This window comes from Poromitra crassiceps (genome assembly GCF_964638095.1).
Source record: "Poromitra crassiceps genome assembly, chromosome: 13".
In the NCBI taxonomy this organism is placed as follows: Eukaryota; Metazoa; Chordata; class Actinopteri; order Beryciformes; family Melamphaidae; genus Poromitra; species Poromitra crassiceps.
In genome coordinates, this window is record NC_139644.1 from 11,617,935 (window position 1) to 11,636,329 (window position 18,395).

At 42.5% G+C, this 18,395-nt stretch overlaps 1 protein-coding gene across 1 annotated transcript; it reads right to left on the reverse strand.

Annotated features, from left to right (window-relative positions):
* Nucleotides 1-1,684: 1,684 nt before the first annotated feature.
* LOC310788344 (myosin-4-like) lies at nucleotides 1,685-18,026 on the reverse strand (the record flags this gene model as incomplete). Its single annotated transcript, XM_083649913.1, has 38 exons — nucleotides 1,685-1,858; nucleotides 1,961-2,056; nucleotides 2,816-2,920; nucleotides 3,054-3,224; nucleotides 3,304-3,429; nucleotides 4,043-4,246; nucleotides 5,091-5,399; nucleotides 5,493-5,617; nucleotides 5,715-5,880; nucleotides 6,254-6,437; nucleotides 6,511-6,707; nucleotides 6,794-6,912; nucleotides 7,540-7,666; nucleotides 7,784-8,173; nucleotides 8,282-8,372; nucleotides 9,634-9,779; nucleotides 9,866-10,042; nucleotides 10,129-10,371; nucleotides 10,529-10,784; nucleotides 11,514-11,650; nucleotides 11,770-11,893; nucleotides 11,971-12,088; nucleotides 12,168-12,255; nucleotides 12,573-12,646; nucleotides 13,102-13,408; nucleotides 13,499-13,669; nucleotides 13,759-13,908; nucleotides 13,998-14,116; nucleotides 14,225-14,363; nucleotides 14,479-14,582; nucleotides 15,167-15,265; nucleotides 15,381-15,444; nucleotides 15,537-15,629; nucleotides 16,134-16,242; nucleotides 16,330-16,357; nucleotides 16,479-16,635; nucleotides 17,048-17,191; nucleotides 17,823-18,026. 38 exons carry the CDS (start codon nucleotides 18,024-18,026, stop codon nucleotides 1,685-1,687), a joined length of 5,835 nt encoding a protein of 1,944 aa, XP_083506039.1.
* Nucleotides 18,027-18,395: the final 369 nt, after the last annotated feature.

Genomic DNA, 18,395 nt, shown 5'->3' on the forward strand with positions numbered 1-18,395 from the left:
ACCAAACGAATACAAGTAGCCTACAGTACTTACTGTACAATAAAATGATCTATTATCCAAACCATAAAATGAATCGAGCAGTGATGCATTATTTTGAGATTTTTTATTTATTAAGGCAACATACAACCACTACCACAAAATAAGAGAATACAGGCAATTCCAAATGCTACGAATCATTCTCATCACTTTATATTCAATTGAAGAAATGAATAGCTATTTGGTTAAGAGTATGTTGCATACTACTCCAAGTTACAGACACGGCAATCTGGGAACCCAGAGTCTATCAGTCTGACGACTAGTAAGACTCTGGGACACACGGTCGATATTGTGGGGTTTCTGGTGTTCAGCAGATTATGTCCGCCACAAGACTTCCACTTCCGTTATTGTTTAAAGTCCGACGATATCTCATATGCAGCTATTATTATTATTATTAGCCGAAATGCCATCTGGCTCTAAAACACCTACAATCGATCAGCTCCAACTCCGTTCTCGCGTCAATCGGACTGTAAACAATGACTGTGGCGCACGAGATGAAGTCTTGGCGCGGCGCGGGGACATATCCGCTCAACACCGGAAATGCCGAAATATCGGCCGTGTGTCCCAGAGTCTTATTAGTCGTCAGACTGATAGACTCTGGGTGCCCAGATTGCAAACACGGCACACTTCATCTTCTTTATGGCAGCCAAGCAAGACTATTCTCCGTTGTCTTTTCCCTGGTAAATGAGAAAGAAAAACAGCAAATTAGCGGTTAGCTTATCAGATAGAGTGATGTTTCAGTGAAAATGTGTATTGCTGTAGGGTTGCAAATTGTAAGCACGTTCCTGAATCGATCATTGGTAACGTTAACGATCAATCGATACATTTTTATTAAAATATCAACTTTACCAAACAATAACAAATGCGTTTTCTTCCCCTCAATCAAAAGCTTTATTTCCACAGCAGCAAGATATTGCATATTCCCACAGCCTATGAAACATATAAAAATGTAAAAACCTAGATAAATATGCAACACATTTGTGGCAGTTTTAAGCCGTGGGCGCTGCAATATCACCTTAGATGGCTACAACTCACTTTAAACTGTGTTGCAGCTCTTCCTTGCAAACACTGAGCTGATGGTGCGTCGAGGCAGCTGAGACGAGGAGGAGCCATCCAACTTATCTGAATGAACATTGTTCAAGTGGTACTGTAGAGCAGTGTTTCCTAAACAATGGGTTGGGACCCAATGTGGGTCGCGGACCAGTGGGGGATGGGTCGCCAACTGGTTGCCAACTCATTACCGTATGTTTTTTGTGAGTTTGGGTCCCAGGGAGACTCACAATTTATCTTTTGGGTCCCAAAATGAAAAAGTTTGGGAACCCCTGTCGTTGTCTTGTTTGTGTACCGAATCACATGTTTGCAGGTTGCAATATTTCTCCTTTCTGTTCGCTTCGCCCGCTTTATTTGGTAAAAGTTGCCGTTCTCGTCTTTTTCCTCTCTTTCCAGACCCCGGGATGGCTTCCTCATCATAGTTATATTGGCGGTTCATTGAAACATGCTTTGAAAATATACACCATTTACTGACAGCTAGAATGTAATAGGAGGCTACACTTTGTTTGATAGTAGATCGAGTAAATTTCACAACGTGTTCGCGCAAAACCAATGAATCGATCTTCGATGAATGATCTTCGATTCATTGTTAACGTCCCTAGTGTGTATAAAACACACTGGCAGAAGCGGAGCGACTCACCTTGCCCATGTCGCGACTCTTGACCCTCATCTTGTTGATCTGGCTCTCTGCAATGTCGGCCCGCTCCTCTGCCTCCTCCAGCTCGTGCTGCACCTTCCGCAGCTTCGTCGAATGGGCGTTTGCTTGCTCCTCCTATCAGATGTCACATAATTGAATCAAATCACAGTAATGTAGCTCTCTAAAGATCGAGTCGACCAATGTTTCACTCTTAGCTTTGACAGGAGGATCACTCACAGCTTCCTCCGCCTGCCTCTTGTACACTTTGACCTTCAGCTGCAGTTTGTCCACCAGATCCTGCAGCCTGATGCTGTTTTTCTTCTCTTCGTCTGACTGGTTTTCAACCAAAGAAAACAGAGACATTGTTTTACAAAACTGCCTCAAATATCAGAGGTGTGACCAAGTCAACTTTGCTTAAGTCCCAAGTCAGTCTGTTTGAGGCACACGTGTCAAGTCAAGTCCCAAGTCTACATGTAAATGACCAAGTCAAGTCCATGCTATTAATGTCAAGTCTCAAGTCTAACATCAAGTGAAGCCATAAGAAATACATATCTCAGGATTATGGTTTTAATAGGATAACAGCTTGGTAAAAGCATCACAAGTTTGATTTCTTTCTTTTTTTATTATTATTTTTTCAGATTTCCCCCCTATTTTCTCCCAAATTGTACTTAGCCAATTCCCCCTGCTGCCCCGGTCGCTGCCCCACCCCCTCTGCCGATCTGGGGAGAGCCGTAGACCCACACATGCTTCCTCAATACATGTGCAGTTGCCAGCCGCTTCTTTTCACGTGACAGCGGGGAGCTTCACTGGCACGCTATTCCCACCAGTTCCCTTCTGCCCCGAACAGGCACCCTGACTGACCAGAGACAAGTTTGATTTCTATAATCAGTTTCAATTTCAACATCTTTTGTCAAGACTTTACAAACCTTTTCAAGTCAAGTACAAATTAAAATTAAGTCCCAAGTCACCAGAACTCAAGTCAAGTCTCAAGCATTCTGTTCATGCATCAAGTCTCAAGAAATTACAATTGTGATTCTAGTCTGACCACCTGACACTAAAAGTTCACCGATTTGGGAGAGCAGCATCTGGTACCTGGTAGGTGAGCTCCTTAATCCTGCGCTCAAATTTGCGTATGCCTTTCACGGCATCTGATCCATGTCTTTGTTCTGTTTCAAGCTCATTCTCCAGCTCTCGCACCTGGAACAGAGCAAGGAAAAACTCTCAGCCTCATACTGTAACATCATGCTCCTTCCAGTTTTATGAATAACACCCCAGACATGTATTTACACAAAATCCAGAGCAAGTCTTTGTGTTCATTACGATGCATTACCCTTGATTCCAGTTTCTGGAGTTGTTTCTTTCCACCCTTCATGGCCAGGTTCTCAGCTTCATCTAAGCGGTGTTGCAGGTCCTTCACTGTGGCCTCCAGGTTCTTCTTCATCCTCTCCAGGTGAGCGCTGGTGTCCTGCTCCTTCTTCAGCTCCTCGGCCATCATGGCAGCCTGAGCAATGTCCCAAAAATTAAGCAAGGCCATACAGATTCTTGCATTAGTTAATAAAACCAAACAAACACAGACTTACATCAGTGATCGCTTTTTTGGCTTTCTCTTCAGCATTTCTGGCTTCTTGGTTCCTCTCCTCCATCTCACCCTGAATCTGAGCGAGATCAGCTTCCAGCTTCTTCCGACTGTTGATCAGGCTGGTGTTCTGTAAGAGATGCAAAGTATGACATCATAATGCTAATATGACTTTAAAGGTGCTATATGTAGCATGTTTAAGCATCAATCAATATCAAATTGATTGTGATAACTTGGTATAATTATTTACCATAAACAAATGAGGCCATGATGGAGATAATAGCCTCTGTACCATGCCAATGGTATTGTTATTAGTTCAATTGTTTCTCAAAATGAAGACTACATTTCCCATAAACCCTGTTGCTTCCTGTCCCCCCTCCCCCTCCCTGGCATCTTCGGCTTTACTGAAGAAGGTGAACATGTCGGAAGTGATTTTTTTCATCAGCATTTCACTAATTTCACCATCTGTCATCACCAGAAACCCTGAAAGATTTAGTTCTGTTTGCTCTGGAAGAACAGCACCCTCTACCTGTTTTGTGCCATAAAGCAATGTCCCTTCATGCCATAAAGCAATACAGTGTAGGGACTGGCGGAGACTGGCAATCATGTCTCAAAATGATGATAAAATGCAACATGCAGTACCTTTAAAGTGAAAAGGGATGAAATGATAACATGTATTGACTGAAGTACTGATTGAAGTATTGATTGAAGTACTGATCAAGTCAAACCTGATCAAGTCAAACCTGTGAGTGAAGGAGCTGCCCTCTCTCGCTAGCATCCATCAGCTCCTGCTCGGCTATCTTGCGGCTCCTCTCAGTCTGCTCCAGCGCTCCTCTGATCTCCTCCATTTCAGCCTGCATCAGGTTACTCCTGCGCTCAGACATGGCCACCTGCTCCTTCATGTCATCGTTGCTTCTCAGGGCGTTGTCAAGGTGAATCTGCACTTCCTATAGAATGAAAATGTGTGTAGTGTCTATGTGTTAATGGTCAGAGTAACCTTCCCAGCTTCGTATCCCAAAAGCATATTAGAGCTAAGATGATTGTACTGTAACATCCGTTTTACGTAGCCTCTTTAGTTTGTGAGGTGTTTCTGAAAAGCATGTGTGGCTTGCATCTGTAGTGATGGTGTCATGTGCTTGACTTGAATGCTACATTTTAAGGGTTGTTTTCTATTGTGGATTATATTGACTTCTGGCAACTTGTGGGAGGACTTGTGTTTTTGCAGCCTGTTTATTTTGTTGCATGTTCTCTCACCTGTGCACACCTGTGGTGAATGCAACTATAATGACTGTCTTCTCTGTGTGCCACTGCACCCTGAAGAAGGTGCAAGCCAACACACAATTAAATTAAATTTGAATTAATTTGAATTAATTGAATTTGAAAGGCCTTTTATATTTTTTAAACCTCCTTGAGTGCCTGGACCTGAATTTCTTTATGTGTTTTTGGTCATAGGTCTTCCTCTCCATTTGATATCTAATTGTTTGCTGTGTGTGCTGTTTAGTATTTCATGTCTTTGTACAATGTCCCATAACTTACAGCCATTTGATTAATCAGTTACCATAATATGGTGAAACCAAGCCAACAAATATTTCAGCACCTGTCAAATGGACAGTGCCACAGCGACTCTATGATACACTTGATACATAAGCTGGGTGCGCTCCTGCTCTGGTGCTGCTTTGAGAAACGTATGTAGGTAATGGAGAAATGTTTTGTAGGAACACACTCTTTACCTCTAAGAGTGATCCTTATTGGGAAACCAGGCCTGTACATGTTCCCTTATGTGTATCTCACCTTGAGCTGAACCTGTATGTTCCTCAGTTGTTTCTGGGCCTCGCCCGCCTGCCTGTTGGCGTGGCTCAGCTGAATCTCCATCTCGTTCAGGTCTCCCTCCATCTTCTTCTTGACTCTCAGGGCATCATTCCTGCTCCTGACCTCAGCATCCAGATTGCTTTGCATGGAGTCGATGACTCTTTGGCTGTTTCTCTTCAGCTGTTCGATCTCTTCCTCCCTCTCTGTGATCTTCTTGTCCACCTCAGACTTCACCTGGTTCAGCTCCAGTTGCACACGCAGGATCTTTGACTCCTCATGCTCCAGTGAGGCCTGACAACAAGAGATGGGTTAATGTGAAGGTGTCACACACAGTTGCTGATTTGAGATCGGTATATATGAGCTAGATATTCATATTATCTTTACTTCTGCCTCCTCCAAAGCAGTCTGGGCCTCTCCTTTCTCCTGTTCAGCCTGCTTCTTTGATTTCTCAAGCTCATGGATAGTTTTGCCCATCTCTCCCAGCTGTTCGGTGACATCCATAATTTCCTCTGGAACAAAAAGGAAATCTGATAAGATCCAAACATTTCCTCAGATGAATAACATCTACCATGCACAGCATTAGCTCCGTACAGGGTCTTGACGTACGTTGAAGGTTTTTGTTTTCACGTTTGAGGGTCTCTAGTTGTTCCAGCGATTCTTCAAAGGCGTTCTTCATCTTGAAGTTCTCAGTCCCAAGAGAACGCACCTCTTTCAAAGCTGACTCCAGCTCCGCTTGACTCTCCTCGTATTTCTGCTTCCACTCAGCCAAAACCTATTGACATAAATTTTATCATTACACCTCCAAAGAAAGACATAATTTCACTATAAGCTTGATAACTTTCATAGCTTGGCTAAAAAAGATGCATGAGAGAATTCTGATTCAACTTATTCTCCAACAAATATTTATGGACTTCATCCATAATACTTTATCATCAGTTAAGAACCACACATTACCACACTGTATGATCAATACTGTTGAAACAAATCTATCTGAAGAATATCTTGATATTATGCAATTAATAGCTCCCAGTTGGTTCTGAGTTATGTGTTTATAGTCTATCCCAGAATACCTCCATTACTGTGTCATTTGTATTAGCATTTCCGCAATGTATTTTGAACTCGACACGAGGAAAGTCATCCAGAACCTTATCAAAATGTCTCTGCTTCTTGTCCAAGGCAGCGGCGGCAGCATTGGACCTCTCCACATCCATCATCAAGTCCTCCACCTCCCCTTGCAGCCGCTGTTTGGTCTTCTCAAGAGAAGAGCACTTAGAGTTAACGGCCTCCACTGCTTCCTCTGCATCCTGAAGACGCAAAGCCAGCTTCTTCCTGTGGGAGAACATGCATCGTAAGACTGCGTAAGAGTTCGTCTGTTTTTTAATTATGTGGACATTGTTCTTACTTGGCCTCCTCAAGCTCCTCGGTGCGCTGGATGGCGTCCGTCTCGTACTTGGTTCTCCACTGAGCCACCTCGCTGTTGGCCTTGGACAGGCAGCGCTGCAGCTCAGCTTTGGCCTCCTGTTCCTCCTCATACTGCTCTCTCAACAGCTCACAGTCGTGGCGAGCTGATTGCAAACCATGGGCCAGGGAATTCTTCGCCTTGACAGAAAAAACATAAAACATATTGTAAAACTTTAAATTGAAAAAAAAAAAACATATTGAGAGTCTCTTTTGTGGATCTTAACCTTCACTTCTTCCTCATTCAGTCTTTTCAACTCCTCGATCTGCTGAATGGAGGCTTGCTTTCCCCGAGTTAACTGTGCCATTAGAGATTCCTTTTCTTCAAGCTGGTGAGACATCTCAGCTGGATGATAAATAAACAGAAATTAGACAGTGAGTAGGTGTGCCTACTGACTTGATTGTTGCAGATCAGCTAAAGCAGAGGTTCTCAAATGTTTTTCAGCCAAGGACCCCTTACAAGATAGAAAATATACCGGGGACCCCCTCATTCTGATTTGTGATTTTGGGCTAAGCTTAATTGTTTCCACGGTAACGTGCTTGACTTTTAATTTGATAGGTTTTTTATTAGAATGTAATCCATGAACCATTTTAGATTTAAAGCATAAACTATTTTCGTTGAACTATGAAGATTTTGCAAAATATATATATATATATATATTTTTATTACATTACATTTACATTACCTCATTTAGCAGAGCTTTTGTTTTGTCCAAAGCGACTTACAATATCACAATTTGTCAACAGTCCAGAAAACCACTATGCAACACAATCAATGACAGCCAAGATATTTTGATAGACTAGCACCATGTAGGAAGTAGTTTGAGAAGGAATAAGTAACATGTAGCATTTATAAAAAAAATAAAAAAGAATTAACCTGAAAACCTTTCGCGGACCCCCTGGCAAAGTGCCACGGACCCCTGGGGGTCCGCGGACCCCCATTTGAGAACCACTGAGCTAAAGTATTCCTCACCATTTTCTGTCTGCAGCCGAGCTTTCTGACTTGAAATGTCGTTTATCAGCCTGTGATGCTCCTCCTCTTTGGTTTTTATCTCATTCAGATGATCTTCAAGTGAACGGCACATTTTCTCCAAATTAATCTACACATCGGGATGAAAAACATGTTTTCTTTTGCATGTTGTCATAGTTTAACTATTGTAAATACAACCTGGAATGGTCAACTGAACATAAAACATAAATTAGACCTATCAGCTAACCTTTGACTTGGCCATGGCTTCCATATTGCTCGACAAGTCGTCCACCTCCAGTTTGAACTCGGCCTTCTCCTTCTCCAGTTTCTGCTTGACCCTCTGGAGGTTATCCAGCTGTTCTCCCAGTTCGGCGACGCTGTCCGCGTGTTTCTTGCGGAGAGTGGCGGAGGTCGCGTCGTGCTGCAGCGAACACTCCTCCAGGTCCCGGCGAAGTTTCTGAAACTCGGCTTCTCGCTTCTTGTTCATCTCGATCTGAGCGGCGGTGGCTCCTCCGGCCTCCTCCAGCCTCTCACTGATCTCCTCCAGCTCCCTGGAGAGATCGGACCTCTGCTTCTCGACCTTGGCCCGAGAAGAGCGTTCGGCCTCGATTTCCTCCTCTAGCTCCTCAATGCGAGCCTACAGATGAGAGATTGCAGCACTGTAATGCTAGAGGTAGAAACTAGTCAAACCAATTGGACTTAGTAAAACTGGCTCATGTCAAACCCCCCCGATCAAGTTCTTCACCTGGAGCTCTTTTATTTTCTTCTGTAGCTGGACACCAAGAGCTTGTTCATCTTCAACTTTAGTCTGCAGCTGTGACAACTCAAAGTCTTTCCTGTCAAATAAATTTTAAGTGTCATTAAAAAAATCAATGCAGTTGAGTTTAGACTTAAAGGGATAGTTCACATTTTTTAAAGTTTTGCCCTATTTGCTACTGACCAATGATGATGTTGATTGGTAGAGTTCTTTTCCCCTGTCCTGAGGTCCCTTCACTGGCTACCGGTCAAATTCCGAATAGATTTTAAGATTCTTCTATTAGTTTTTAAATCACTCAATGGCCTTGCACCTGAGTACCTCTCGGATATGCTTATATCCTGTGTCCCCCCTAGACCCCTCAGATCCTCTGGCACGAGCCTGTTAATTGTTCCCTGGGTGAGGACTAAGGAGGCGGCTTTCAGTGTTTATGGTCCTCGCCTCTGGAATAGCCTGCCAGAGCATCTGAGGGCATCACAAACCGAACGCACTTTTAAAAGCAAACTTAAAACACATCTTTTTAGTCTCGCATTCTACTTATTTTTACTGTTAAGCACTTTGAGTTGCATTTTATGTATGAAAGGTAATATAGAAATAAAAGCTGATTTGATTTGATTTGATTTGTTTTCTCAGCACAATCCATGCTGTTCCTCATAGTAACTCAGGAAGGTTGGGCAAAAACAAATGCAAGGTCAATGGGGTCACGCTCCTGTATGTATAAGCTGACTGAGGCTCACCAAAACGTCATCCACAGTGCACACACACACACACACACACACACAGACACACACACACACACACACACACACACACACACACACACACACACACACACACACACACACACACACACACACACACAGTGCACACAAAGTACATTTCAGTGAGCTTCAGTCAGCTTGTACATACAGGAGCATGATTGACCTTGACCATTGACCTTGTATTGGTTTTTGCCCAACTTTCCAAAGCTACTATGAGGAACAGTATGGATTGTGCTGAGAGAGAACTCTACCAATCAACATCATCATTGGTCAGTAGCAAATAGGGCTAGACTTAAAAAAAAAAGTGAACTATGATAATAAGTGTGATAAAACTTCAGAGAAAAGAATAAGCAGCAAGCTAGCAAGGAGGGGAAAATACTCACAAACAGCAGGTACAGCAGCAAGCAAAACTATTGTAAGAAAGGCACTAGGCTAGCTAGCCTATGATCGCAATGTGTTTGTAGTATGATACGTTTTTCTTCTTCCCTGTTTTAACTTCAAATAGAATTGATGCAGGAGTTGAACTCGACAAGGATTTCATAATGGAATTTGAACTTCACATCAAAAGAAAGCACTCCTTACTTTTTAAGCCTTTCATCCAGCTGCTGCTTCTCATTCTCCACGTCCATGAGAGACTCCTGTGCGAGTTTCAGATCACTCTCTAGCTTCCTCTTGGCTCTCTCAAGGTCCATACGGATCTTCTTTTCTTGTTCCAGTGAACCTTCCAGCTAAAAACATGAACCATGCTTACATGCCTATTTTAAATAGCACATTAGCTTAATCAGTTAGCCTTATGTACTGTACACAAACTCACATCATCCACTTGCTGTTCTAATTTGCCTTTGGCTTTGGTCAGACAGTTGATTTTGTCCTCCTCTGACTGCAGGTCATCCAGAGTTTGTTGATGGGCTTCCTGCAGGGCTCTCTTCTCTTTGGTCAGTTTGGTGATGTTCTCATCTTGGTTCATCATTTCTTCACTGAGATTTTTCACCTGGCATTATCATACAGAAGTGCCATTAATATCCTACTGGAACTCTTGACAATGTAACGGTAAGCAATATACAGTACACACATTACCTTGTTCTCAATGGCATGTTTCTCCTTCTCCACTTTGGCTAAGGTGAGCTCCAAATCGTCAATGTCCTTCTTGAGCTCAGAGCATTCGTCTTCCAGCTTCCGCTTCTTGGCGGTCAGCTCGGCATTGACCTCCTCCTCGTCCTCCAGTCGCTCTGTCACCTCCTTCAGCTTCGCCTCCAGCTGGATCTTGCTTTTGATGAGTCCTTCGCATCTCTCCTCTGCATCCATCAGGTTGTCAGATTCCTGATATCAATATTATTTATTTATTTATTTATTTATTTATTTATTTATTTATTTATTTATTTATTTATTTATTTATTTATTTATTTATTAATAATAATTATCATGCAGATCACCTGACTTTGTACTTGCTCTTAAAGCTTGCTTTGGGTTAACTTACTGTCTGGACCTGAAGGACAAGATCATTCTTCTCTTGTACGATGGAAACCATTTTCTCCTCCAATTCTTTCCGCCTGTTTTCTGATTTGGTCAGATCGTCCTTGAGCTTCGTGAAATCCACCTTCATTTGAGCCATTTCCTTCTCAGCCTCAGCACTCTTCAGAAGAGGTTTGAGTTTAAAGTACAACTTCATCCACGGCCAGTGTTTCACATTCATGAATGAGCGGAAGTTGTATTGGATGCTGTAGATGGCCTCCCTATCAAAATAAAATCAGGATGTCCCATTACATGATTTTTGGGTAAACAAAGGCCTTCAAACTCAACCTGATCTCACACTATATGTGAAATCAACACGACTTGCTAACAGCAAATTATGTGTTGGTGAAAGTGTTAAGAGTCCTGTGTTCCCAGCACAAAGCGGGTACATGATGAAGGAAACATGACTATTAACAGGACCTAGTCTCACATGTCAGTACAGTGCAGGGGAAAGTAAAGCTGTTGTGGTTGGCCATATGCGTTTTTAATTCCCAGCTTGTATTAAAGGAGAATTTTTCAACCTGAACCCTATTTTCATATTTTTTATGTAAAACTAAGTACCGGTAATGTGAACAGAAATCTTTGAAATAGGTGCAGTATTGACCAAGATCACTTCAGTTGGTAGCCGCTTTTGGTGCAGCACGGTGTAGGGGCATGTGGGAAAAGCGGCTTCCAACTGAAACAGTCTTGGTCAATACTCCACCAATTTCAAAGATTTCTGTTCACATTTTAGTTATACAAAAAATAAATATATGAAAATAGGGTCCAGGTTGAAAAATAGAGAAATTCTCCTTTAAGTAAACTTCTACCATGAGTCAAATAAAAAAAAAGAATAGTGTTTGTGTGTCATTTAACCATGACCAAAGCCTTTTCCTTAACTTTAAGTAAGTTGTTTTAGTTGCTTCACCCAAACCTTGCCAAGTGCAGCTTTAAAGCAGTAGATATTTTACCTTCTGGCCAGCATCTTCTGGTATTCCAGCCGGATGATGAAGCCGCGGCACAGAGCCTGAGTGGACGTCACCACATGGGCCAGGCGCTCGTCTCTCATCTCCTCCAAAGTGCCCAGGAGACCAGCTTTAAAAAACACCTGGAAATACAGTCGATTTGAGCAATGTATTCAAATAGGTTCTTATTCAAGAGAGATGTGATTCCTGCTCCCAAGTATAACCACAATTTCACCACAAGCATGCTGGAACAAATGAGAACCTTGGTGTGTCCAAATTTGTACTGTGTGTGATCAACGTCAATTGAGCCCAGGAGCTTCTCTGCAGCTTTCTTGTTATCCATAAACTGTCCCTCAGGAACAGCGCTGGCGTTAAGGATCCTGTATCTGTGGGAAGAATAAGAGGCCTGAAACTAAGACCAGCCACTGAGAGATATTCAAATTTAAACCTACTGTATATTTACCTCTGCTTGAAGTCCCCGTAGAGGATTCTGCTTGGAAATCCCTTCCTACAGATCCTGATGCCCTCCAGCACACCGTTGCAGCGCAGCTGGTGGATAACTAGTTGGTTTTCCATAACACCTATGATGAAGGCGAAAACATCTCTGAGCTATATGGTTTTATAGGATATATTTTGCAGCGAGGGGATTATCAAGCCTACCAGGTGTTTTTGTCTCGTTTGGTATCAAGCACCTTACAAAGTGAGGATGAGTGGTTCTCAGATTGGCCATGAGCTTGCCAAGGTTCTCCTGAGAGGAAAAAAGGAAGTGACTGATTGAATTTCATGTAGTTTTCAGAGGCCTGCGTTTTCACTAGTTTTAGTTTAGCGTTCGTATGTATCAGGATATGTGTGTTTTGTTCTCTCGTATGTCAAACGGAAAAATATTTGAATTTTATTCCATTTCATTTTGGAGGAAGAGATTATTTAGTACCTATTTAGCCATGCCTAGTTGAGCCATTAGTTATTTTACTATGATACATGATTTTCAAATGTTTTAATTGTTGTGGTTTCAGATTTCTGACCTTAATATGGGATCAATTGTCTAAAATTACATGAGCACCTTACCCTGAACAGTGCTGAGACAGTTTGGAAAGACGATCCCTTCTTCTTGCCTCCTTTCTTGGTGCCACCTGCAGCTTCTGCAAAGATCATGTCATAAAAAACAAGTAAAGAAACAAACTTCAGGGATGACTGTATTATTTTAGTTTGTTTAAATTACAACAAAACTATAACCAAAGTAAGTAGTATTTCTCTTGGGTAGATCGTTTTCACTTTTTGAATGTTGCACATTTTGAATGACAACACATGTAGGATTCAGGAGCCTTCAGGTCTTTCATTATTATGGGGTGGAAACACTAGATACCTTTGATTTTTTTTGGCATGAAAATTTAATATTGAATAGCCTCCTTTTGCAAAACTTGTTAAATAAGGATTTAAAAAAAAATCTCTATGGAGAAAATTAATGGGGAACTCTCTTCCGGGGCAGGAGACGTCATGTGACTGTTCAGCACTATTACACTACTTTAGTTTATAGATTTCGGCCAAGCATTCTTGATCAATGATCTGAGTGTGAGACCATAAAACGCTTCGTTACCATCTGCTGCAGAGAAGCTTGCGTACAACATGGCCAGGAATTTGACCGAGGACTTCTGGTAGAGCTGCACCACCGACTCGTTCAGTGGATCTTTGTTCTTCTCCAGCCAGCCGCTGATGTTGTAGTCCACAGTGCCGGCGTAGTGCACCAGGGAGAAGTGAGCCTCGGGTTTGCCTTTGACAATCTTGGGCTTGAGGAAGCAGCTGTTCTTGCCAAGATGCTGGTCGTAGAGTTTGTTCTTGAAAGAAGTGTCTGTTGATTTCGGAAACATGCACTCCTCCTCCAGGATGGAGAAGATTCCCATCGGCTGGGGAACAAGCAATTATTGATTCATTATCATCAGAATTGCAGGATCAGTTTTAAGTGAGTCTAGCTGCAATAACTGAATAATGTATACCTTCTCAATGAGCTCAATGCAGGCTGCCAAGTCCATGCCAAAGTCAATGAACTCCCACTCAATCCCTTCCTTCTTGTATTCTTCTTGCTCCAACACAAACATGTGGTGGTTGAAAAACTGTTGCAGTTTCTCGTTGGTGAAGTTGATGCAGAGCTGCTCCAGTGTGTTGAACTGAAGACGTATATACGGTATTAGGATAAGTATTCATTATTCAACAACATGCCATGAAGATATGAGCGATACATCTCATAAACACGTACATCAAATATCTCAAAGCCAGCAATATCCAGAACCCCGATGAAGTGTTGCCGGGGTTGTCTTGTGTCCAGCTGCTGGTTGATTCGCACCACCATCCACAGAAACATCTTCTCATACACTGATTTAGCAAGGGCACCAGTAGCGTTGTACACCTGGAATGAAGGAAAGCTAATAGTTGTTTGGTCATCGCAATACGACCAGGAGAAATGTGTGGGGTAATTTGCGTTGTTAGTGGTCTTGCCTGCTGAACATTTTGTCCTTTGGTGACATACTCATTTCCAACCTTTACTCTGGGATAACAGAGATTTTTGAGCAGGTCGGCAGAGTTCAGGCCCATAAGATATGCTGCTTTATCGGCTTCTGCACACAGTAACAATATATCTTTGGAATCATATTAGCTTAAATACTTATTTCATTAAAAAATCACTTAGCCAGCCAACAGTAAACCTCATTGATGATGATCCTCACCCTCAGTGCCGTCGGGCTCTGCCTGCTCCTCCCGCTGCTTCTGCTTGAACTTCATGTTCCCATAATGCATCACAGCACCAGTCATCTTGTAGATGCCCACTTTCTCATCAGCACTGAAGCCCAGAATATCGATGGCTTCCTGTTTCATAAAAAAAAGAAGAAGAAAAAAGAAAGGATATGTAAAGGGACTGTAAAGGAACTGTAAATCTAGCAAAAAGACAGTGCGGGCTTATGATTTCGCTGAGTCGACTCACATCCGTAGCCATTAACTCCTCAGTGTCGTCAATACTTTTAACAGTGATTTCCCCATGGCTGATGAATGCAAAGTCGTAGGGGTTGGTAGTGATGAGAAGCATATCTGAAGTGGGAGAAATCAAGTCAAGTTAGAATAGCTTCCGATGTGTGTCTACAACTGTGTGAGAGAAAAAGAGGCCATTAATTATGCAGTAATGACTGGAAATAACTAAGTAAAATACAGTAGATGTAATAACTAGTTATAGCATTAGAATGATTGATATAAGTGGCTCTAACACACACTTTTGAAACAAAAGGATAAACACATTAAAAAAGGAAGAAACGCACTGAATGTCTTCCATTCATTACAGAAGGTGATGACACCTGTGTTTTTTCATGAGGGTTTTCTTTGCTAAGCATACAGCATACAATAATACCTTATATATTTTAGAAAGGACATACCAGTACTGACTTTGTACACTATTCACATAGGTATACAAACCTACTCTCTGTACCAACTGTACACAAATAACAGACAACAACAGTAAGCTACTTTATTACTACATTACATTCTAATGCTGTAATGATTTATTAAATCTATTTCTCTAGGACTTAGTTATTCTCAAGCATTACTATGTCATTAATAAAGGGTTAATAAAGGAAGGGGAAAAGAAAGATGGAATAAGACAAAAAAAAGCATCTGATTACCAATGAGTTCAGGCTTCTTGTTGCAAGTAAGCTGATAAAAGATGTGATAGCTCCTCTCTGCCCCCAACTGAAAAGTCACCCGTGATTTCTCCAGTAGATCTTTCAAAGAGACAGGGCAAAATGAACACAATCTATTAATAAAGCAACAAGAAAATCACTATTACTGTATCTATTTTATATGATACAGCAAAACATGTGCACAAGTCAAACTTACATGTTTCAATGTCCGCAGATGCCAGTTTACCAGTTGTGCCAAAGTGTATTCGAATGAATTTACCCTATTCAACAACAACAAAAAATGTCTTACTGTCTGTGCTGTACAAATTCCCGAGAAATCAATTTAAAGATGATGAAGCTCAGGCTGACTTACAAAGCGAGAAGAGTTGTCATTCCTCGCGGTCTTGGCATTCCCGAAGGCCTCCAACAGAGGGTTCGCCTGGATGATTTGATCCTCCAGCGTCCCCTGGGGAAGAGCAGGGGGATCTGTCTGACACAAGCTGACTCCAGTCTCAAATAAGTGACCGACTGTAGCCTACTGGCAGCAGTGGTCGACCAAGTCGATTTTGCTCGAGTGCTAATAGGCCCAAGTCTAGGTGTAGATCACCAACTCTAGTCAGAACAAATCAAGAGCCCAGTATCGATTTAATATCTGAAAGGAAACTATCTAGGACTTTCAGAAGACAGAATTCAAATTCAGTCATCCGCTGGAACAAATCTCATCACTGTCAATCCAAGTCATTTACACAAACACTAGATCTCAAGTCAAAGACTTTAGGAACATTCAAAGTCAAGTCCCAAGTCACCAGAACCCACGTCAAGAAGTCTCAAGTCTTCTCTTCATGCAACAAAGTCAAGTCTCAAGCTATTCAAATAGTGACTCGAGTCCAAGTCATGTGACTCCAGTCCCCACCAAGTGACTGGCAGCTTTGCCTGTCAAAACACAGTCTGATGGAAGACCGCCTCCTACCTTCATTTTGCTGTTTGTCTCCTTCTTCTTGTCTCCAGCTACTGCGATTGTCGCAAAGTACTGAATGACGCGTTTTGTGTTGACGGTCTTTCCTGCACCGGATTCTCCACTAGGCAAAAACAAAAATCACACATTTCAATTTGTGACCGTTTTAGCAGAGTCGGTGAGTAGATTAAGAAATCATCGCTACACTTACGTGATGAGAATAGACTGATTTTCACGATCTGGGGAAGAAAAAAGAAGACGGTGACTAAACAACAAACTATTGAATGTCAGTGATTCACCTCACACTTATCAGCTGCTGCCTCTTCACAATTACACATCGCCCGCATCACTTTGACGCACCAGTGAGCATGAACTGGTAGGCGTTATCAGACAGGGCGAAGATGTGAGGAGGAACCTCCATCCTCTTCTTCCCCCGGTAGGCCTGCACCACCTCGGGGTCGTAGACTGGAAGCCACTTGTAGGGATTCACAGTCACGCAGAACAGCCCCGAGTAGGTCTGCATGGAGAGAAAAGACAGGAGATGCGTTTATAAAAACACAGGTGAAGAAATTTGCGATTTTTACATTCATACAGTACAGGACTGACATCACGCAGTGAGCTTTGGATAAAGAGTTCAGTGGTTCGATGCCCGCCTCCTCCAGTCTGCATGTCGAAGTGTCCTTGGGCAAGATCCTGAACCCCAAAATGCTCCTCATGGCTGCGCCAGCACCCTGCGTAGTAGCTTGCCACCATCGGTGTATGAATGTCTGTGTGAATGTACCTACTCAATTTGGATAAAAGCGCTATATAAATGCAGGCCATTTACCATTATTTACATAAAAAGTACTTCTAAATCCATCATCTCATGTGATGTACTGTATCAGCTGTGTCTGTCTAACAGCAGGCTCCGTGTTCCTTGACTGACTTACGTAGATCATCCAGGCTGCGTAGCGCTCTTTGAGGTTGAACAGCACCGCCGGCTCGTGCAGGTGGGTCATCATGACCATGTCCTCGATCTTATCAAACTTGGGCGGGTTCATGGGAAACACCTGCTGCTCCGTGACGGTCAAAGTCTGGGAAACACAAACAGAACAACTTGGGTTCAAGAATGTTGTAGAATCTAGTGTCATTTTCTTGGTGGTAGTGCAGTGATCTGCTTTATTCCTGAAATGATGACAGAAAGAAAATTAAGATTTGAAGGCTGAATATGAGCTGAAATGACGCGTTAAGATGTGCTGTGTTGCACTGTCAGGCTGATACCAATACTGTTCATCCTAGGTTGTAGCTGCAAATAGCCAATATTTTCTGCATCAATATATTTTGATCTGACAATTTTAAAGCCTAAAATATCCTCCAACATGACAAGGATTCAGATCCCCCCCCTCCCCCCAGATTTTGATTCTTGTCAGGGTGGAAGAGGCCTCTCAAACAGATTGAGCTGAATGAAATTCTTAGGTGTGAGGCAGGTTTGTTTCACTGCAGGTTTTATAGAATGAAACCCCTGAAGCGGTAAAATCCTCCCACACGACACTGGAATGGTTTCTCTGGTCAGCTATGTGAAATAAAAAAATATATATAAAAGCATTCACTAGCTGTGGTCTGACCGGAACCTCCACAATACTGAATGGGAGCAACTGACCAATATCCATTTTTTAATTGAAGGCCAATATTAATGTGATGTATATCAGCCTCCTGCACACCTACTCTGTCATCCAGAGTCTTGACGGTGGCTTTGCCCTCCGTCCTCTCCTGGATCACAGCCTTGGCATACAGCTCCTTCTCGTCGCTGACGAAGCACGCCGCCTTGCTGTCGAAGGGACGAGACTGAGCCTCGATCCTCTCCTTCTCCGACTTCCGCAGGTACTGGGCAGCCGGCCCGAAGATCGACATTTCCCCATCTGTGCTCATCTTCTCTCCCTGAGTCAAACAGAGAAAACACCTTCAGCGTCCCTCGTCAGCACCACGTTGTACGGGTGGATGTTGTTTGAAAATGTGATGCGGCATGTCTTTAAACTCACCTGTTTGTTGCACCTCTAAAAATACCGGAATAGCAAAGGTTGTCAGAAGTTCGAACCATCCACAAAAACCTGTGAGAGCAGTTAGTCAAAAGTTGCAAATACACTTGTCTCAAACGTTACCAAGACATTTAAAAACAAAGAAATAACAAGTGTTACCTTTACCCTGATGGGTCATGGACTTACCTTGTTGATTTTGCTGGGACAGTAAACATTGCCAGTTGTAGCGGCCCTTTTTATACTGTATCGTAGCATTGTCCTT